Below are 22,080 nucleotides of genomic sequence, written 5' to 3' on the forward strand. Positions count from 1 at the left end.
GACCTTTTTCCTCTTGCTGGAGACTGGGCTGGACTAGGCAAGATGCCAACCGAGCTGGGCAGGTGGGTGCAACAGGGCCCAAAGAGCAGGGAGGGGAAAGGCAAGGAGCCCTGTGTGCCGCCCAGCTTCCTTGGCACGGACAGGTAGCCCCAGAGCACCGGGGATGCATGCAGCACTGCCCTCCAGCCTGGGGAGCCAGGCAGCCCCGCAGAGCCTTCTGGTGGGCTAGGCCCTGCCCTTTCTCCTTGGGAGAGCCCAGGGGCACCAGGCTGCTGCCCGTGTGTCAGGCCAGACGTCTTCAACTGCCTTAGTGCCCCCAGGGTGGTGGGCTCCAGCACAGAGCTTCCTAAACACCCCTGGGCCCTGCGCTTCTCCGCTCTGCTGAGCTGAGCAACCTGGTGGCAAGGTAGCCCCTAAATGCATCACAAGATCAAAGCCCAAGCTGTAGGCTCGGATAACAACAGCGGTCCCTCTCTTGTAGACGAAGCATCGCCTGGCAGAATGGCAGCAGGTTCCTGAGGGGCCTTTTCCTGCTCGCCCCAATCTTTGCTGGTGAGTAGTGCTGACCAAACACCTTGCGGGGCAGCCCAGGCCTACTGGATGCCAGCTGTCAGCGGGAGGGAGAGGCAGTAGATCCCGTGTCGCCTTCCAGCTTCACATCTCTGTGAGAGTGAAGGCCAGAGATGGTCTGCACAGGTGGCCTGCGGCCTGCCTCCCGCCTTCCCTGGGCTCAGGCAGTGTTAGGGAGCGGAGCGCATAGGATCGTTTTGGCGAGAGGTCCCTCCCTGCTTCAGAGCTTTGGGCTTTGAATGTCTGTGCAGAACCTTGCGTGGCCGGGTGCATTTTGTCTTGGCTCAGGACCACATGCCTTCACTAGCCTGCGGGTCTGTGGCCGTTGGGTGTAGCTATTGTCCAAGCTCCGGGGCCTGGGGGGTGCCCCAGGGGTTGGAGCCACAGCCTCTCTCTGCACTGGCTCCAGCTCCAGCTGTCCCAGCCAAGCGCTTGCCCCCAACGGGTGGGAGGCCAAAATGTGTCTACAGGGAACACGGGAAAGCCTCCTAATACAACTGTCTCTTGACGTGGTGACTTCCAGCTGGGCTTTACTGCTGGGGCTTGCTGCTTAGCGAGAGCAAGGGGCAGAAGGAAGCGCTGCAGGTACGTGCCTCTTGCTGGGGGAAGGCAAAGTGCGGCCGAGGCCCTAGCTCTGAGCTCCTGCCTCCCCTGCCAAAGGTGGGAAGCTGCTCCACAGTGCCAGGGCTCATCCTCACAGAGACGTGGGAGGGGGTGGGGACGCTGGTGCCTGTCCATACGCTGCCATAGCTGCTGAATGAGCTTTGACACAGAGATGTCCCTGAGGGAGCTCTGCAGGCTGGCAGGCTGAAGAAAGGAGAAGTGGGGCAGCAGGTGGCTTTGCTCTTCCCAGAGACAGTGGCTGCAGAAAGGCCTGCAGCCCTCTGCCTTGCTCCAGACTGATGGAGAGCAGCAGCAGCTGCTGCCTGCTGCTCCCAGGGAAGTCTCCTCTGCGAAGCCCCCACAGCGCTCCTTGTGCTTGCTCTCACGGAGGGCCTTTGTGTTCCAGGAGAAGGCAGGGGAGCTGCTGGAAGCAGAGCTCACGACTCTCGGGTAAGAGCGCTTCCTTACCATGGGCCCCATCTTACCATGGGCAAAACATGCAGGGCTCCAGTCTTTCCCGCCTGCTAAACGTGGAGGTGAAGGGGGAGCCTTTGTGAAGGCGAAGGAGGGAAGAGGAGGGGGGCAAGGACATGGCACCCTGCAGGAATCCTGCCTGCGTTTGGAGCCTGCCTGCAGGGGCTGGGCGGCCCTTGGACAACATGTGCTTTCCCTTTGTCTTCAGCAACTCGCTGGCCTTGCTGAGGGAGAAAATCCGTGAGCGGGAGCTTCTGGAAGAGCAGGTGGCTCGCCTGCAGGCAGAGATGGGTGCCGCAAAGGAGGCCCTCCTGCACTCCGTGGAAGAAGTCTTGGAGGAGAGCGAGATGGCCGAGGAGAAGAGAGGGGTAAAGAGGCTGGGAGTGGAGGAGAGACCTTGCTGTCCTTTGGAGGCTCCCTCCTGCCGCTTCCTCCTGGCTCTTCTCAGAGCCAGCTCTGTCCTCTTGCTGCCCAGTGTGGCACCTTTTCCAACAAGTCTTGCCCGTGGGAGACTGACCCCGCGTCTCCCCTTTGCTCTGGGCAAGCACTCAACACTCACGCACGAGTGCCCGCTGAGGCGTTTGTGTCATTCTCCACGTTCACTCCCGTCTCTCCCTTCTTTCCCAATGTTTTTCCCAGCACCTTCTTGACTTGACCCGGGCAGCACTGCAGAAGACAGCGGCAAACTACCTCGAGATGGTGGACTGGGCTCTGAAAACCACAGGTATGCCTAGGGAGAGTCTCCTGGCACTCGGCTGCTCTATGGCCCCCCCAGAAAGTCTGCCCAGCTGCGCTTGCAACCTTGAGAAATACCTGCTAAGTCGCTACTTCTCCTGGCCTCTGGCCTGCCCTGAGCAGCTGCTTTCCATGTGTCTTTCAGGGGCCACAATCGACACAGAGAGAACATCCAGCACCTATGGTGGGCGAGGTGGTGGGGCTCGCTGGCTTGGCCTATGGTTCTTCTCGGTTGCCAACCCTCCCGACACCATTCTGCAGGTAATAGCAGAGACAGCATGACTTCTGAGGCCCTTCCTTGCTTTCCAGTTGGGGCAGCAAGTCCCAAACGCCTCCCGTCACAGCAGCAGTATCGCTCAACCTTACCACGCTCCTTGTCTTCCTGACGATCCCCCGTGCTTCCCAACAGCGCTGCCCTCCCAGCTGGAGGGGAACGGAGCTGAACCCAGCGGCAGCAACCTGCCCACAACCCTTGGTCGCCGTTTGCTCAGCACCTTTGTCCTCCTGGCAGCTGCGTTTGCTCACCTCCACTCCAGTGGTTGCTTTCCAGAGAGAGGAAAAGCTGTGGGGGGACCTGCCAAGCCACTGAGGCAAGGACAGAGCCTCCTGCAGGCCCCCGAGCCTGACGGGATCTGCCCAGTGGGAGGAAGCGTGGCAGCTGGACTGGGCCTCGTCTCTCCCGCGCAGCCTGCGAAGGCTCATGGGGTGACATGCGCTAGGCAGAGCCGCCCTGTCTCTGAACGCCATGCAAAATCAGAGCAGGATTCTGGAGAGGCAGTTGAGCCTAGATGTTTCGTAAGGAAGACTTGCGTATTCTGAAAACAAGTGTGAAAGTGCCCCCTCCTGTCCCTTCCAGCCACTTGTGCACCTTTCCAGGCAGAATGGCAGGCGAGAGACAAAGGCAGGCCTGTGCTTCTTGCAAAGCCGCCCGTCCTGTGGGCTCCTGGAGCGCCTTGCCATTGGAGGGGTCTGCTTTCTGCTTGCAGCCGCACACTTCGCCTGGACAGTGCTGGGCTTTCCAAGGAGCTGAGGGCCACGTGGTCATCCGGCTGCCTGAGCACATCTGGCCAAGGGCTGTCACCGTGGAGCACATCTCCAAGGCAGTCTCTCCTTCCGGGCAAGTCAGCAGCGCCCCCAAAGCTTTTGCTGTCTCTGTAAGTCTCTCTGCCTTGCACCTCCGGGGCAGGGGGCGGGGAGGCAATCTGGCCATGGCCGAAAGCTGCAAGGGAGACTCGTTGCTCCTGGCAGCTTGGTGGCTGGTGGCTGCAGAGCAGCGCGTCCCTGCCTGGGGTCTGTGGGGGCCCACGGTGCCGTTGTGCCACTCCGGCTTGTTGTGTGCTTCCTGGCCCAAGGGTCTGGGAGCGCTTGCTCAACACAGCCTGACCCACAGCCACACTCACCTCCTCCAGACCGCTGCGAGAAGAGCGGGGCAGGAGGCAGGCATCCCCGATTGGGACGCCGCAGGCGCTTTTCCTTAGGCTCTGCTGGAGCCTGACCTGCCCCCACTGTCTGTTGCCTTGGAGGGCGTGGGTGAGGAAGCAGCAGCAGAAACTCTCCTGGGGTTCTTCCTATTTGACGTGGACAAAGAGGCTGTTCAGACCTTCCGCCTGGAGGTACTGGCAGTGCGTGTGGGCGCCATGGGAGGGACAAACGGAGCTTTGCCTGCCAGCCCTTGGGCGACAGAGGGCGGAGGATGAGGCCAAGCATCCTGCGCCTCGTGGCTCTGGTGTGGGAACCATGGCTGCCGCCTCTGCCAGGGCTGCCGCCTCGGGTTCCCCAGCAGGGCTAGCGCTGGCCAAGGAAGCCACCTTGCTGGGCTGCTGCTCTTTGCAGCCGAGTGAGGATGGCTCCCCCCGTCTCCTTTGCAGAAGCAGCTTCCCAGACCCTTCCAGTATATCAAGTTCCAGGTGCAGAGCAACTGGGGCAACCCCGAGTACACCTGTATTTACCGAGTGCAGGTTCATGGGGTGCTGGCAAGGCACAACTCCCACCTGAGCCAGGAGACAAGAGAGCTTCTCTGAGCGGCAATAAAAAGAGCAGGAAACCATGGGGCAGCTCATGTTCATGTGATTCGGCCCACCCGGGGCTTCATTCCTGAGCCAGGCTGCCCGCGGTGCGCATGGGGAGCACCTCGAGAGAGACCCGGGAGAGGGGCCGGGTCTCTGACAAGTGCAGCTCTGCCTCCAGGAAGCGTGAGGGCCCTCGGCTTCCTCCAAGACAACTCTGCAAAGGAAGGAAGCAGAGAGACCCTTTGGCAAGTCTCCTCCGCACGTCCTGTCATCCATAGGACAGGCATCTGCCACCACCTCTCTCCAGTGCCAGCGAGCTGCCGCAGCCGTCAGCTCCTCCAGGACCAGTCCAGCTTGCGGCGCTGCTGAGGGAAGGCCCTTTCCCCCATGGTCGAAGGGTGGGCCCTGTCTTTGGCCGCAGGGGACAGGCCGGGGCCCTTGGGCTCCAAGGGCCTAGCAGGGACCCTCCGTGGGACAAACCATACCCAGATACAGCGTCCGTAGGGCTGCCGCCGCCGCGAAGACGTGACGAGCGCCCTGTGCAGGTCGAGAGGAGCTGGCAGCGCTGCAGGAAGTCCCCCAAGAAGTGCCGGAGCGCTCCCAGGACCCCCTGGCCAGGGATCTCCGCAGAGGGCAGTGCCCCCCGTCCGTGTTTCCTAAACCCCAGCGTCAGCCCATCAATACGTGCGGCCGTGTGAGCCGGCGGCGGCGCTGCTCTCGCGCGGTCGGCACAGCCGCAGGGCCGGGGCCGGGGCCGGGGTCGGGGTCGGGGTCGGGGCTGGCTGGAGGCCGGGGCTGGCTCTGGCCCTCGGCGCCGGGGGGCAGCAGCGCCGGGCGAGACCCCGGGGGCAGCGGGCTGGAGCCCGGAGCGGGCTGCTCTCCTGCTGGGGCTGCGCAGCGGTGCGCCGGCTCCCGCAGCAGCAGGCGGCTCCGCAGGAGCAGGAGGGCGACCGGCCTCCTCGTGCGCCCACCGCCAGCCACGGACACCCCCCAGCGCCGCCGGGCACTGCAGCTCCCGGCAGCCGCGGGCCCCGGACACGGCCCCGGCGGCCCCCAGCCCCCCGACGGCCGGGGCAGCGGGGCCGGGGGCTGCGGAGGGCCCGGCTCCCCCCGCCCCCCGCCCCACCCCCGCCCCCCCGCCTCAGGGCCGGCACCCCTCCCCCAGGGCCGCTGCAGCCCCGCCCGGCGTTGCCCAGCAACCCCACCAGCTGCAGGTCACGTGGCCTCCTCCTGCCCCACCCCCCCACCCCGGTGCTGCCTAGCAACAGCAGCCCTTGGGCCCCCAGGGGTGCCCCGGCCTGGCTGGGCCTCCCCTACCGCCCTCCCTCCTCCTGCCTCCCTCCCTCCTGCCTCCCTCCCTCCTGCCTCCCCTCCCGCTCCCCTCCCTCCCGCCCTCGGCACCAAGGGTGGAGGCGTCACTCTCCAGTCGCCCTTGCCTGGGCCTCCTGGGTCCCCACTGCCTCTCCGGGGATTGCTGAGCCCTCGTTTCCCCCAGGAAGACCTGGAGTTAGTGCTCTGCCCTCTGCTCACTCCACCGTGCGCTGTCCCTCCCTTTGTGAGGCTCCACTCACTGCCCATCTGAAGCACATGCTGTCCCTGGAGATCCCCTGAGCTCTCCTGAGCGCTCCGATGCCCCTCCGGAAGGTCGGGCATCTCTCATCAGCACTGTCACCTGTGGGACTGCCCCAGGCCGGCAATTCAGAGACCATTCCCCATCTCTGCGGGCACTGGACACTGAGAACTGAGCCCCAAATTCAGTCTTTGGTCCCTAACAGATCTCACGGGTACTCTGAGCTCATCCCCTGCCTCCCATGGAGTTCCCCAGCAGAGCAGCAGGCCCTTGGGAGTATTTGGGACTCCATCTTGTGAAGAAAGGCCAGACTTCAGGTGTGTCACACAGGAGATCCCCTTTTATTAGGGAAATGTTATTCTGGGGGCCACGTCTGGCATGAGGGTTCCCATTGCCTGGTCCTGCCTGTAGTCACAGGACACATGCACATGGAAACACAACCCTGCCAGCACCGGATTATGAGAACTCCTGGGCCATCAGCACACATCAGAGCACAGCAGGACAGTGTGGAAGGGAGGAGAGCAGCCCTGAAAAGAGGAAGTCCTGCTGCTGTTGGTGGATGTGTCTCCAGGAAAGCTGCAGCCTCCATGCAAGGCTGCAGCCAGGAAAAAGCCTGCATCGAGACCCTCTTCCCCTCCACTCCCACTCCGCTGAGCACTGGAGCGCTGCAGAGGGAAGGGAGGAGCCCACGGGGACAGCTGGCTGCCACCCTTGCAGGAGAGGGCTGTGAGATCCCACCCTGCCTGTGGCCAGGGGAGCTGAGCTCTCCTAAGGGACGCGGGACCCACAGTCTCACCCCATCTATATTTGTCCAAGCCTGACTCTATGCCCCTGAGCACCTTTGGTGTCAGTGCCAAAAGAGACCCTGCAAAGGGAAACTCCCCTCATTGCACTGGGGGCATCCGAGGGAGCTCAGACTCTGAGGTTGCCCCATTTCTGCGGAGGAAGGGAGACACCTGGCTTCCTGCTTCACCATGGTCTCTGGCTCAGATTCAAATGAGATTCCTGAGAAGTGGCACAAACCAAAAATTTTCTCTTTTAATGGGAATGTATCAGAAAAGGAAGACAAACAAGAAAAGAACAACACAGAGCCCTGATGTTAAATGCCCTGTGAATGATGAGTGGGTGCACATGGGATGGTTATTGGTGCCCACATTGTACCCACTGAATGAGTTTCTTCAGGGCATCCTTGAGCTCCTTGTTCCTCAGGCTGTAGATGAGGGGGTTCACTGCTGGAGGCACCACTGCATACAGAACAGCCACCACCACATCCAGGGATGGGGAGGAGATGGAAGGGAGCTTCAAGTAGGCAAACATGCCAGTGCTGACAAAGAGGGAGACCACGGCCAGGTGAGGGAGGCACATGGAGAAGGCTTTGTGCCAGCCCTGCTCTGAGGGGATCCTCAGCACAGCTCTGAAGATCTGCACGTAGGACAGCACAATGAAAACGAAACACCCCAAGATTAAACAGGTCGTAATCGCAACAACCCCAACTTCCTGGAGGTAGGAGTGTGAGCAGGAGAGCTTGAGGATGTGGGGGATCTCACAGAAGAACTGCCCCACAGCATTGCCTTGGCAGAGAGGTATGGAAAAGGTGTTGGCAGTGTGCAGGAGAGCATTGAGAAAGCTGCTGCCCCAGGCAGCTGCTGCCATTTGGACACAAGCTCTGCTGCCACCCAGGAGGGTCCCGTAGTGCAGGGGTCTGCAGATGGCAACGTAGCAGTCTTAAGCCATGACAGTGAGAAGGGAATACTCAGCCAAAATGAAAATGGCAAAACTTAAGACCTGGGCAGTGCATCCTGAGTAGGAGATGGTCGTGGTGTTTGTGAGGGAATTGGCCATGGATGTGGGGACAGTGGTGGAGATGGAGGCCACGTCGAGGAGGGAGAGATTAAAGAGGAAGAAGTCCATGGGGGTGTGGAGGCGGTGGTGGCAGGCTATGGCGGTGATGATGAGGCCGTTGGCCAGCAGGGCAGCCAGGTAGATGCCCAGGAAGAGCGCGAAGTGCAAGAGCTGCAGCTGCCTTGTGTTCGCGAATGCCAGGAGGAGGAACTCGTTGAGGGAGCTGCTGTTGGACATGTTGTTCCCTGCAGGCCCGTGGGACTGTGCCAGGAGGAAAAGACAGGGACAAGTCAGGAGAGACTCCTCTGTTCACAGCTCTTCCCCTTTCTCACACACCCCCCAACACACACACACACACACACACACACATACGCACGCACGCACACACGGAGACTGCTTTTCTCCTCGGCAGGACCTTCACTCAGCTCCCTGTCTGCAGCTCCAGCTTGGGCTGGCTGCGTGCGCCATGAGGAGCTGGGACGTGTGCCTGCAGGCTGCAGAGGGGTCAGTGCTGCTGGAGTGTAGGAAGTCTGTTGAACATCTTCACATGCAGTTTGGAGGCATTTGGAGCACAAAAGCAACAGCTTCCGTGCTGGGGGGATTGTTTGCTTCTTTGTCTGCTCTGCAGGGCTGGACTAGGCAGCCTTTCCGTGGCTCCCAGGGTGAAGACTAGTGAGCCCTGAGAGGCACCAGCTCTCCCTGTGCCCTAGGACACAGCCAGCACACTGGTCTCCACATCTCCACTATGCTTTTGCAGCTGCCCACATACAGCCACCCCCAGCAGCACTTCCATCTCCTTAGCACCCCTCTGCGGCTTCTGCATGGGACATTCAGGTATCACAGATGTCCTACACAAGGGCTGGGCCCTTCTGGAGGGGAGCACACAGCTCGGCTGCACACTCCCCGGGAGGGTGAAGGGTCTTAAAGGTGGCATCTCCTGAGTCAGCTCATTCCCCCTTCCTCTGCTGGGTGGGAGAGGAAAGCTGCAGGGGGCTTGCTGGGGGGAAAGCGTCTGCATGCTGGGGCTGGCCGAGAACAGTGATGGCAAGGTGAAGTGGGTGCTGTCTGCAGGCTGAGGGCTTGTGTGGGCAATTGCTGTGGGTCCTTGCAAACCTAGTCACCCCTCAGCGTGGTGGTGACCAGGCTTAGTTTCTTGCCTCAACCGGACTGCTGCATTTCCACTCCCACCATGCAGAGGCGAGCCCTCTTGAAAACCCCACTCTCAAAAGGTCCTCCTGGAGAGCTGGAGCTGTGGGCAGCCCTGCTCCATGCAGCACCCTCTCGACGGGAGAATGGACCTGCCCTGCTGGGGGAAACCCCTCTCACCCAGAGCTTCTCCCTGCAGCGCCGTGGGGAGCTCCCCGGGCAGGCTGGGTGCTGACCCGTGCAGGCAGCAGAGTCACTGCCCCGGGCACACAGCACCCTGGGGTGCAGGGACACCACTCTGACTGATGAACCGGGGCAGACCTGGGTGCACAGCTCGGCTTCACACTCCAGCTGTGTCCCTGGGAGAAGGCAGCAGGATGCCCTCTGCCTCTGACGGTGTGGCAGGACATCCTGCTCTGAAGCATCTCCTCCTCCTCCTCCTCCTCCACAATGCAGAAGCTGCAAGAGCGATCCTTAAAATCCCTATCAGTCATGGGATGGGGTGGGTGCAGAAGACCCCTCCAGGAACCTCGGCAGCATTGCCCTGCAGCCAGAGACTTACCATGCAAAGGGCTGTGCAGATTTCCCCCACAAGGAGCACTCAGCCGTCCTCCCACTCCACACTGCCTCTCGCTTCTCTCCCTCTCGCCTCATCTCCCGTCAGCAGCAGCAGGCAGTGCCCGGAGCCCCGCTGCTCTTGGCAGAGGAGCTGCTCCTGCACACAGCTGTCTCGTGGCTGTGCTGCCCGGTTTCCAGCAGCTCCCTTGGTCCCCGGAGCCTGGCCCCACTCAGGAGCAGAGGCCCAGCCAAAGGCGTGACTTTCTCTGACCCCTGGGCTCCCTGGAGATTGTCCTGGGGCTCCAAGGCTGGCAGCTCCTGAGGGGCAGCAGGCTCCCTTCTGGGAAAGGCTCTGGCAGCTGCAATAATCCCCTGCAGTCCCTCTCGGCGCTGTGGAGAGAGACTGATTTCAGCAGGGTGCTTGATCCCCTCAGGCGACAGAGGTGGAGAGGGCTGGACCTGCTCCCCTCTGCCTCCTGCTCTTCCTGTCCCATTGCTGGCCAGGAGACGCAGAGAGTGGCCAAGAGGGGGTCATTTCCCCTGCGTGGGGCAGTGATTCAGAGGAGGAAATGCAGGTGTTTGATCTCCGCTCAGAAGGCCTTGGTCAGGAGGGGGATTCAGCTCCCTCCCAGGCATGCCCCAAACCCACCGGAGGTGGGCTTCCTCTGGCCTCAGTTTCAGGCTGCCCAAAAGAGCTGCCTGCATGCAAGGCCTTGCCTGAGCTGCCACGACAAGCACTAGGGATGGAGGGGGGAGTCAGCAGCTCACACCCAAACCCCCGGTGATGGCTGAGGTTCCAGGCTTGGTCCAAGTCATGTGTGTGGGTGTCTGCCAGCTGTGATGGAGCAATTCTGAGACCCTCCCCACATCCTGCCTGAGCCTCAGCTGTGGGCCAGACGGGTGGTGGGGCAGGTTCCCTTGGCCACCTGAACCTACACCATATTCTTGGGCCATCGGAACCTTTCCATGGAGCCATGCATTTCCATGGAGCCTGCAGAGCAGTTCAGCTGACCCAAAGGAGGAGTTCACCATGAGGAGAGCCGGGTCGCTCTCTAGACTCCACCAGCTGTACATACTGCAGTACCTGCTACTCACCCTGGACACTGCCCATCTGGAGTGTTGGTCACATCATACAGTGACCCTGCTACTTCTTTAACCAACCCAGACACTCTGCAGCAGAGCTGGGGAGAGACTTTCAGGAGCCACTGGAAACTGCACATCATCTGCAGTACCTGCCAAGATGCTCCTCTGGAAAGAGACTGAGCATTTGTGCACGGGGGATCACAAGACAGTCCTGCTGTGCAGCATCCTGGGAGATGCCCAGGGAGCAGCTCCGTATCTCATCTCCTTTGCTCTCCCTTGTTGGAAGGGGACAATCCGCACTGGCCTCCCCTGCCTGGGAATGATCCTCCATAATTCCCCTTCCTTGGGCAGAAACGCACTAGACCTTTGCAAAGGGACTCCCGAGTGAGAGAAGTTGCACCAGGACAAAGGCAAAGTCCTGCAGCTGGGCAGGAAGAAGTCCCTGCAGACAGTGCAGGCTGGGGACTGGCTGGCTGGGGAGCAGCTCTGCTGCAAAGGACCTGGCGTCTCCATGCACACCAACTGAACGTGAGCCAGCAGTGTGCCCTGGCAGCAATGAAAGGCAACAGCCTGGATAAAACCCTGAGTAACCTGGCCTGACCTTGTGACCTGGACTCAGCCCTGGAGTGCCCACACTGTCCCTGGTCATGTTCCTGTGCTTTCTCCAAAGGATGCCCTCCTTTCTGAAGGCTATATCGTTGACCATCTTTAGAGTAGCTGCAACCTTACAGCCGCTTTCTGGTACACTGATCTGGAAACCCTCTTGTCCCCCCAAACACCTCTGTCTTTCTGCTTCGTCCTGCTAGTGTTGTTGCTAATTCCACAGACACACCAGACATGGAGATGCAGGGTTTACATCCTGGCAGATGAGTGTCATTTCTGGTGTGGGATCGCCACACGCAGGTCTGAGGTTGCTGCGTGGGGATGTGCTATGACGTGAGCTACGTGCTCCTGGCAGCTCCTGGAAACAAGACTGTCGAGGCAGCCAGGGCAGGAAAAACCGCTCTTGGCTGAGATGACCAGAAGGTTCCTACTGCCTTTGGGCAGGCACAGGCCCTGGGCCTGAGGCAACAAGCGCCTTAGAGTGGCCCTGCCCATCTGTGCTGTGAGCCTCCCCCTGCTCCCTCCTCAGAGCTGAGACACAGCAAGCAGCAAGGGCTAGAAGGGGACAGACACCGTGGCTAGAAGGGGACAACGGTGTCATCCACTAAGGGCCACAAAGGCTTCCCTAATCCAGCTGCTGGGACACAGCGTCAGGAGCCCTGGAGTCCGCGCAGCCCCGTGACCCCACACAACCTAGCAAGCAAGCAGCTGCCCCACTGCCCCCCAACACACCCTCCAACCCCTAGGCCTCATCACCCTGCAGGGAACTCCAGCATCCAGGCACTCCTGTAACACCCCAGAGGGCAGGGAAGCCAGGCAGAGGGACCCCCCACTCCGCCCTGCATCACCCACTGACCTCTGTGTCCCCAGGGCACCAGGGCCTCCAGGCTTCCTGTACTTCATCACACAATCTCCCTCAGAAGGCCCAGGCACCTGCACCCTCACCCAAGGGCCCACTACTGGGGGGGCCAGGCTTGGCCATGTGTGGGGCTTCTCTTGTAAGGCCTCTCTCCACGTAGACATGGGCAGCCACCAGGGCCAGCAGCACTAGGCTGGGAGTGGGGACAAGATGGAGCTGAGTCACAGGGGGCAACGCTGGGCCACACAGCCTGCCCTGCGATCCTTGTGGTGGCAGCGCAAGGAGTGAAGGTGAGCAGCAGGGCCCAGGTGTGCTGAGCCTGTGAGGCTGGAGGCAACCCAAAACCCCTGACTCAGTCTGCAGCTGCTGGAAAGCTGCTCTGTGGAGAAGGACCTGGGAGTGCTGGGGGACAACGGGTGGACCATGAGGCAGCAATGCGGCCTTGTGGCCAGGAGGGCCCAGGGGATCCTGGGCTGCATTAGGCAGAGTGTTGCCAGCAGGTGGAGGGAGGTGATTCTGCCCCTCTCCTCAGCCCTGGCAAGGCCACATCTGGAGCACTGTGTCCACTTCTGGGCTCCCCACTACCAGAGAGACAGGGAGCTCCTGGAGCGAGTCCACCAGAGGGCTACGAAGATGATGAAGGGACTGGCACAGCTCTCCTACGACAAAAGGCTGAGGCAGCTAGAACTCTTCAGCCTGGAGAAGAGAAGACTGAGGGGAGCTTGTCAACGTGTAGAAGTATCTGAAGGGAGGATGTCAAGAGGATGAGGCCCGACTTCTCCGTGGTGCCCAGTGAGAAGATGAGAGGCAACGGGCACAAACTGAAACACAGGAAGCTCTGTCTCAACAGGAGGAAAAACGGCTTTATTGTGATGGAGACTGAGCACTGGAACAAATTGCCCACAGAGGCTGTGGACTCTCCACCCTTAGAGCTATTCAGAGGCTGCCAGGACATGATTCTGGGCAACATGCGCTAGGTGACCCTTCTTGAGCAGGGGGGTTGCACTAGAGGATCTCCAGAGGTCCCTTCCCACCTCAACCACACTGTGATTCTGTGACTGTGTGGCGTGGGGGACAGGGCAAAGGCAGCGTGGGGACCAAGGCAGCCATGGCAGCCCTGCTCTCCCTGGAGACCCCACTGCCCTGAGGAGGACCCAAGTGACAAGGAAGAGCCCAAGCACCAGCTGGACACAGAGCGCCTGAGAAGATGCTGGCCTGAGCAGCTGGGAGCCAAGAGCCAAGGGGCTGACGAGCTGGCAAGACCTGCACTGGGCAGAGGCACCACCAGCTGTGTGCACACTGGCCAGCGTGCCAAGCTCCAAGGCTGCTGCTTCATGCCTCAAACTCCAACGAGCAGTAGCTCACAAGCAGCGTTCCTTGGGGGGCCCTCCTGGCTCTGACACTGCTCAATACCTTCCAAAGCCACCTGGGCATGGGCATGGACTGCGCCCTCAGCAAGTCTGAGCAGAGCTAGCTCTGCGGAAGGAGGAGCCACCACTAGCAAGACCTCCGCAGGCTGTGCCGCCCAGAACTGCTTGAGCCTTATCAACAACCAATGGAAAGGTCTGTCCCTGGCACGGCCGCATCGCAAGCAGCAGCAGCAGCAGCACAGGCTGTGGCCGGATGGTCAGGGGCAGAGTGGGGTGGCTGTCTTCCAAGGCCAGCAAGGTCACCTGGCTGATGTCTTTAGCCCTGCTGCATGGCAACCCCCTCCTGGGAAACCCCCCCAAACTGCCCTCTGAGGTCATCATGGGCAGCCTCCCCTCCCACCCGCCCTCCGCCGCTGCCTCCCTCCTCCTGCCTCCCCTCCCTCCTGCCTTCCCTCCCTCCTGCCTTCCCTCCCTCCCGCCCTCTCTCCACCGCTGCTAACCTCCCTCCTGCCTTCCCTCCTCCATCCAGGAGGGCAGGCAAGAGTGTAAAAACTCCTGGAAATTAGCAAAAGCGGAAACATTTGCAAATCTGAGACCCTGCCATGTCTCTCAAGAAAGCTCTGCAGAAAGTGTCTATGGGTCTCCTCGGTGCTGGGCAGGGCGCTGTGGTGGTTCGGCTGCAGCCCCTCCATGCCCACCCCGCTGCCCAGCACAGCACGACAGCCCTGGCCCTGCAGCCCCTCCGCAGCTCCTGCTGCCCCAGCGACAGAGCCGCCTGCCCCGAGCTGGTGCCCCCAGGAACCTGATGCTCCTTCTCCTTTTCCAAGAGCCTAAGGGACGCGGGACCCATGGTCTCACCCTGTCTGTACTTGTCCGAGCCTGACTGTGTGCCCCTGAGCGCCCTTGGTGTCAGTGCCAAAAGAGACCCTGCAAAGGGAAACTCCCCTCATTGCACTGGGGGCATCCGAGGGAGCTCAGACTAGCGGGCTCTGAGGTTCCCCCATCTCTGCGGAGGAAGGGAGACACCTGGCTTCCTGCTTCACCATGGTCTCTGGCTCCGATTCAAATGAGATTCCTGAGAAGTGGCACAAACCAAAAATTTTTTCTTTTAATGGGAATGTATCAGAAAAGGAAGACAAACAAGAAAAGAACAACAGAGAGCCCTGATGCCAAACGCCCTGTGAATGATGAGTGGGTGCACATGGGATGGTTATTGGTGCCCACATTGTACCCACTGAATCACTTTCCTCAGGGCATCCTTGAGCTCCTTGTTCCTCAGGCTGTAGATGAGGGGGTTCACTGCTGGAGGCACCACCGCGTACAGAACAGCCACCACCAGATCCAGGGAGGGGGAGGAGAGGGAGGGAGGCTTCAGGTAGGCACACATGCCAGTGCTGACAAAGAGGGAGACCACGGCCAGGTGAGGGAGGCACATGGAGAAGGCTTTGTGTCGGCCCTGCTCAGAGGGGATCCTCAGCACAGCTCTGAAGATCTGCACGTAGGACAGCACAATGAACATGAAACACCCCAAGATTAAACAGGTTGTAATCACAACCACCCCAACTTCCCGGAGGTGGGAGTGTGAGCAGGAGAGCTTGAGGATGTGGGGGATCTCACAGAAGAAGTGCCCCACAGCATTGCCTTGGCAGAGAGGTATGGAAAAGGTGTTGGCAGTGTGCAGGAGAGCGTTGAGAAAGCTGCTGCCCCAGGCAGCTGCTGCCATTTGGACACAAGCTCTGCTGCTCAGGAGGGTCCCGTAGTGCAGGGGTCTGCAGATGGCAACGTAGCGGTCATAGGCCATGACAGTGAGAAGAGAAATCTCTCCTCCAAACAAGAAGAAAACCAGGAAGACCTGGGCAGCACATCCCGAGTAGGAGATGGTCGTGGTGTCCGTGACGGAATGGGCAATGGATGTGGGGACAGTGGTGGAGATGGAGGCCACGTCGAGGAGGGAGAGATTAAAGAGGAAGAAGTCCATGGGGGTGTGGCGGCGGTGGTCACAGGCTATGGTGGTGATGATGAGGCCATTGCCCAGCAGGGCAGCCAGGTAGATGCCCAGGAAGAGTGCGAAGTGCAAGAGCAGCAGCTGCCGCGTGTCTGCGAATGCCAGGAGGAGGAATTCAGAGAGGGAGCTGATGTTGTACATTGTGCTCTCTCCGTGTTTGGGGGAACTAAGAAATTAGGAGAGACTTTTCAAAAAAACCCAAAACTTTCCAGCTCCCATCCCACCCCCTGTACTGCCTCTCCCTTTACGGACGGCAGCTGTGCGCAGCTCCCTTGCTTGGGCTCCCCTGCGCACTGGCGGAGTGTGCTGTGAGGAGCAGGGAGCTCTGCCAAAATTAGGATCTGAGTTTTCTAGTTTTATTGGGACTAACTAGCTTTTACTGGAAGGAAAGCTCCTTCCCTTTCAGTCAGCCTTTCTTTCACCTGCCTCTGAAAAGACCTTTTGGACATGTCCTCTGCATGAGCTAGAGCTCTTAGCACCCCGGACCCCCATAGGGCCCTCTCGATGGGAGAAGGATGGGAGACTTCTGTCCTGCCAGGAGTCACTGAATGCATCAGAATCTTCCAGTCATGGGATGGGGTGGGTGCAGAAGACCCCTCCAGGAACCTCGGCAGCATTGCCCTGCAGCCAGACTTACCATGCAAAGGGCTGTGCAGATTTCCCCCACAAGAAGCTCTCCTCTCTCCTCCCACTCCACACTGCCTCTCACTTCTCTCCCTCTCGCCTCATCTCCCGTCAGCAGCAGCAGGCAGTGCCCGGAGCCCCGCTGCTCTTGGCAGAGGAGCTGCTCCTGCCCACAGCTGTCTCGGGGCCGTGCTGCCCGGTTGCCAGCAGCTCCCTCGGTCCCCGCAGCCTGGCCCCGCTCAGGAGCAGAGGCCCAGCTGAAGGCCTGATGTTCTCTCTCCCCTGGGCTCCCTTCTCCTCCTGGGAAATGTTCACTGAGACAGGCAAAAATAATGACCTCTTGTCCCTCTCTAAACCACGCAGAGACACTGATTTCAGCATTGCCACTTGTTTCATCAGAAGACAGTCATCTATGAGAGATGGAAACGTCCCACCCTGGAAGACCCCATTCCCCTCCCTTAACTAGGCAGCATGCCTAGAAAAAGGGCCAGAGGAGAGCTCGTTTACCCATGGTTCAGGTTTGGCTTCACATGAGTCCATCTGGGCATTGCAGGGCACTTTAGAAGCCCCTGGGGTGGGGTGGGATTCAGCTCTCTCCCACCAGCTCCCCCAAAACACCGGAGGTGGGATGCCCCTTGCCCAAGCTGAAGTGGGCACAACAGAGGTGTCTGCATGCGAGCTCCTTGCCTACGCTCCCACTGTAACCAAGAGAGATGGAGGGTGGCAGTCAGTTGGTCGCACACCAACACCTGGTAACAGCTGAAGAGACAGAGGAGGTCCAAGGCACGTGCCAGTGTCTGCTGGCTCGGATGGAGTAACTGAGAGAGCCAAGCCTGGGGCTCAGGTAGGCAATTTCCTTGGCCCTCGGGAATGACACCAGATGCCTAATGCTGCTGCAGCCCCACTCATCATGAAGCTGAGGAGCAAGCAGATCCCTACGCTGTAAAGAGTTGATGGAAGTCAGTGCAGACACTTGATTTAATGATGTAAAAGTGGGCTGGCAGGGCCCTGTCAGATGCGAGGGATTTTTAGCAGAATCACATGTTTCTAGCAGATAGCGCATGGGACCTACAGGAAAGCCTTATGCTTTTGGACTGGTTGCTGGGCAAGTGCCCCAGGGCACCTCAGGTTCCCTACCTCTGCCCAAACAACTGAATCCCACCTCTGCCTTTAGGCAAAGGCCATCCCGCCTACATTCCAGCAGGCTGCATTAATGGCACGTACATCACACCAAGGTCTCGACGCACGTCCCTACCCTTTTACAACCTTCCAGAACGCCTTCCCCTGAATCTCTTCTCACTCCCCAGATGACAGGAACAGGGACTATGCTGATGATGTCCCCAGGGTGCATGGATCACAGGCTCTCAAAGGCCCAGGTGCTGGCCAAGGCAGAGGCAGGCATGCCTCTCTGGCCTTTGCCACCAGCCAGGGCAGGTGCCAGCCTTTTATCCCTGGCCTCCCTCCTCTGCTAAGGAGGAGGCGGAGAGCCGGACAAGGGCCTGGAGGGGCTGGCTGAAGTCCCAGCTGGGCCACCTCCTGTTGGAGGCTGCCTGTTGGTGTTGGAGGGGCTGTGGTTGATTTGGGGGGCCTGGATTTGGAAGGCAGAGAAAGGGGATGGTGCTGGTGGGATACAGGAGGTGTTTGAGGAGTGCGCACTGCTGGGTGTCTCTCCCACACGGAGGAGCTGCCAAGTCCGCGGCAGCTTGCTGCCTGAGTGGCTGTGGCAGGCAGGAGGGAGGTGGTTTGGGAAGGCTGCATGAGTGCAGGGAGGGGAGGCAGAAGTGGTAGGGGAGTGTGTGGGGGTGCAGGAAAAGGGTTGCTTTCAGTGGGAAGGGGTGTGTGACTGACCAACCACCCCTACAATGGGAGAAGGCTCAGAGGGCCAGGTGCCCCAGGAAGCTCAGTAACAGTGTAGGATGAGGCTCGTTAATCCTTGCTGTTGCACAGAGGACTGACTTTATGTCAACACAAAGGGGGCCAGAGGGTGACCTTTGTGTTAGATAAGCAGCCATATCCGTTAGTTGGGCCTGGTGTGAATGTTTCTCCAGTTGTTCAAAGCAATGGGAAGGTCTCCCCGAGATTAGCCAGACCAGCATGGGGGAAGTGTGTATGTGGCTCAGCCCAACACAGAGCATAAAACCTCAACAACTAACTAAGGAATTCTGGAGAGAGCAACGGGCTTGAGCTGGCATCAACCCATGTGATTCCTTCCTGGTGACTGGGGATGCCCAGCATCATGACGGTGAGCACATTTGAGACCGGTATTGGCAATCACATTGGTATCGTGACTGAACTGTGTATTGCAATTGCTAGAGTTTGTCAAGTGTAGACACTGGAGTTGTGATTCCAGTATATTGCTGAATCACTCTGCCAAACCAAAAATCCCATGTAACACCCAAGTCCCTCAGAATAAACTTTGATCTTAAACATTGCCCTCTCCCTACGCGTGGAATAGCTAAAGGAACCTGGTCGGAGAGTACTGCACCCTGACACTGCCCCTGTCTCCCGGTTCCAGAGAAGTGATGTGTTAACCTCAGACAAATTCTTTTCACAACATCTCCATGTACAGTCACTGCTCCTGGATCCCGCCAGCCTATGGCAGCTTGTGAACATCTGGGATGGTCAGTTCGGTGTTAAGTACTGACAGATCTCATCTTCCTCCATCATCCGAGCCAGGATCTTCAATGTGGCTGAGCTGCCTGGAGTGGATTTATTTGCAAGGGACATAAAACATCGACATGCTGAAGCTTTTCTCCTCTTTCAGACATCTACGCTTTGGCTCCCAAAACCTTCATTTCCTCAAATTCCTTCATTTCCATACTCAGCCTTCTTGCTCCTGAGAGCTGGAAAACCAGCAGCACACGCCTCCATCTGATGGATGATGGAAGAGAGGAGTTCAAGGCCACAAAAATACCTGCTACTCACCCTGGACACTGCCCATCTGGAGTGTTGGCCACATCATACAGTGACCCTGCTACTTCGTTAACCAACCCAGACACTCTGCAGCAGAGCTGGCGAGAGACTTTCAGGAGCCACTGGAAACTGCACATCATCTGCAGTACCTGCCAAGATGCTCCTCTGGAAAGAGACTGAGCATTTGCCCACGGGGGATCACAAGACAGTCCTGCTGTGCAGCATCCTGGGAGATGCCCAGGGAGCAGCTCCGTATCTCATCTCCTTTGCTCTCCCTTGTTGGAAGGGGACAATCCGCACTGGCCTCCCCTGCCTGGGAATGATCCTCCATAATTCCCCTTCCTTGGGCAGAAACGCACTAGACCTTTGCAAAGGGACTCCCGAGTGAGAGAAGTTGCACCAGGACAAAGGCAAAGTCCTGCAGCTGGGCAGGAAGAAGCCCCTGCAGACAGTGCAGGCTGGGGACTGGCTGGCTGGGGAGCAGCTCTGCTGCAAAGGACCTGGCGTCTCCATGCACACCAACTGAACGTGAGCCAGCAGTGTGCCCTGGCAGCAATGAAAGGCAACAGCCTGGATAAAACCCTGAGTAACCTGGCCTGACCTTGTGACCTGGACTCAGCCCTGGAGTGCCCACACTGTCCCTGGTCATGTTCCTGCGCTTTCTCCAAAGGATGCCCTCCTTTCTGAAGGCTATATCGTTGACCATCTTTAGAGTAGCTGCAACCTTACAGCCGCTTTCTGGTACACTGATCTGGAAACCCTCTTGTCCCCCCAAACACCTCTGTCTTTCTGCTTCGTCCTGCTAGTGTTGTTGCTAATTCCACAGACACACCAGACATGGAGATGCAGGGTTTACATCCTGGCAGATGAGTGTCATTTCTGGTGTGGGATCGCCACACGCAGGTCTGAGGTTGCTCGGTGGTGATGTGCTATGACATGAGCTACGTGCTCCTGGTAGCTCCTGGAAACAAGACTGTCGAGGCAGCCAGGGCAGGAAAAACCGCTCTTGGCTGAGATGACCAGAAGGTTCCTACTGCCTTTGGGCAGGCACAGGCCCTGGGCCTGAGGCAACAAGCACCTTAGAGTGGCCCTGCCCATCTGTGCTGCGAGCCTCCCCCTGCTCCCTCCTCAGAGCTGAGACACAGCAAGCAGCAAGGGCTAGAAGGGGACAGACACCGTGGCTAGAAGGGGACAACGGTGTCATCCACTAAGGGCCACAAAGGCTTCCCTAATCCAGCTGCTGGGACACAGCGTCAGGAGCCCTGGAGTCCGCGCAGCCCCGTGACCCCACACAACCTAGCAAGCAAGCAGCTGCCCCACTGCCCCCCAACACACCCTCCAACCCCTAGGCCTCATCACCCTGCAGGGAACTCCAGCATCCAGGCACTCCTGTAACACCCCAGAGGGCAGGGAAGCCAGGCAGAGGGACCCCCCACTCCGCCCTGCATCACCCACTGACCTCTGTGTCCCCAGGGCACCAGGGCCTCCAGGCTTCCTGTACTTCATCACACAATCTCCCTCAGAAGGCCCAGGCACCTGCACCCTCACCCAAGGGCCCACTACTGGGGGGGCCAGGCTTGGCCATGTGTGGGGCTTCTCTTGTAAGGCCTCTCTCCACGTAGACATGGGCAGCCACCAGGGCCAGCAGCACTAGGCTGGGAGTGGGGACAAGATGGAGCTGAGTCACAGGGGGCAACGCTGGGCCACACAGCCTGCCCTGCGATCCTTGTGGTGGCAGCGCAAGGAGTGAAGGTGAGCAGCAGGGCCCAGGTGTGCTGAGCCTGTGAGGCTGGAGGCAACCCAAAACCCCTGACTCAGTCTGCAGCTGCTGGAAAGCTGCTCTGTGGAGAAGGACCTGGGAGTGCTGGGGGACAACGGGTGGACCATGAGGCAGCAATGCGGCCTTGTGGCCAGGAGGGCCCAGGGGATCCTGGGCTGCATTAGGCAGAGTGTTGCCAGCAGGTGGAGGGAGGTGATTCTGCCCCTCTCCTCAGCCCTGGCAAGGCCACATCTGGAGCACTGTGTCCACTTCTGGGCTCCCCACTACCAGAGAGACAGGGAGCTCCTGGAGCGAGTCCACCAGAGGGCTACGAAGATGATGAAGGGACTGGCACAGCTCTCCTACGACAAAAGGCTGAGGCAGCTAGAACTCTTCAGCCTGGAGAAGAGAAGACTGAGGGGGACTTGTCAACGTGTAGAAGTATCTGAAGGGAGGATGTCAAGAGGATGAGGCCCGACTTCTCCGTGGTGCCCAGTGAGAAGATGAGAGGCAACGGGCACAAACTGAAACACAGGAAGCTCTGTCTCAACAGGAGGAAAAACGGCTTTATTGTGATGGAGACTGAGCACTGGAACAAATTGCCCACAGAGGCTGTGGACTCTCCACCCTTAGAGCTATTCAGAGGCTGCCAGGACATGATTCTGGGCAACATGCGCTAGGTGACCCTTCTTGAGCAGGGGGGTTGCACTAGAGGATCTCCAGAGGTCCCTTCCCACCTCAACCACACTGTGATTCTGTGACTGTGTGGCGTGGGGGACAGGGCAAAGGCAGCGTGGGGACCAAGGCAGCCATGGCAGCCCTGCTCTCCCTGGAGACCCCACTGCCCTGAGGAGGACCCAAGTGACAAGGAAGAGCCCAAGCACCAGCTGGACACAGAGCGCCTGAGAAGATGCTGGCCTGAGCAGCTGGGAGCCAAGAGCCAAGGGGCTGACGAGCTGGCAAGACCTGCACTGGGCAGAGGCACCACCAGCTGTGTGCACACTGGCCAGCGTGCCAAGCTCCAAGGCTGCTGCTTCATGCCTCAAACTCCAACGAGCAGTAGCTCACAAGCAGCGTTCCTCGGGGGGCCCTCCTGGCTCTGACACTGCTCAATACCTTCCTAAGCCACCTGGGCATGGGCATGGACTGCGCCCTCAGCAAGTCTGAGCAGAGCTAGCTCTGCGGAAGGAGGAGCCACCACTAGCAAGACCTCCGCAGGCTGTGCCGCCCAGAACTGCTTGAGCCTTATCAACAACCAATGGAAAGGTCTGTCCCTGGCACGGCCGCATCGCAAGCAGCAGCAGCAGCAGCACAGGCTGTGGCCGGATGGTCAGGGGCAGAGTGGGGTGGATGTCTT

At 59.5% G+C, this 22,080-nt stretch overlaps 1 protein-coding gene across 1 annotated transcript in view; it reads left to right on the forward strand.

Moving 5' to 3' along the window:
• Positions 1 to 4,403, forward strand: part of LOC138065198 (uncharacterized) — a 37,146-nt gene extending 32,743 nt beyond the window's left edge. Inside the window, exons 5-11 of the mRNA XM_068929411.1 lie at positions 1,580 to 1,623; positions 1,856 to 2,015; positions 2,287 to 2,371; positions 2,528 to 2,643; positions 3,369 to 3,536; positions 3,861 to 3,995; positions 4,251 to 4,403. Of these exons, the coding sequence (XP_068785512.1) occupies positions 1,580 to 1,623; positions 1,856 to 2,015; positions 2,287 to 2,371; positions 2,528 to 2,643; positions 3,369 to 3,536; positions 3,861 to 3,995; positions 4,251 to 4,403 (861 nt within the window). The remainder of the gene's footprint in view (positions 1 to 1,579; positions 1,624 to 1,855; positions 2,016 to 2,286; positions 2,372 to 2,527; positions 2,644 to 3,368; positions 3,537 to 3,860; positions 3,996 to 4,250) is intronic.
• Positions 4,404 to 22,080: the final 17,677 nt, after the last annotated feature.

The sequence above is a fragment of the Struthio camelus genome, unplaced genomic scaffold, assembly GCF_040807025.1.
Source record: "Struthio camelus isolate bStrCam1 unplaced genomic scaffold, bStrCam1.hap1 HAP1_SCAFFOLD_48, whole genome shotgun sequence".
Taxonomy (NCBI): domain Eukaryota; kingdom Metazoa; phylum Chordata; class Aves; order Struthioniformes; family Struthionidae; genus Struthio; species Struthio camelus.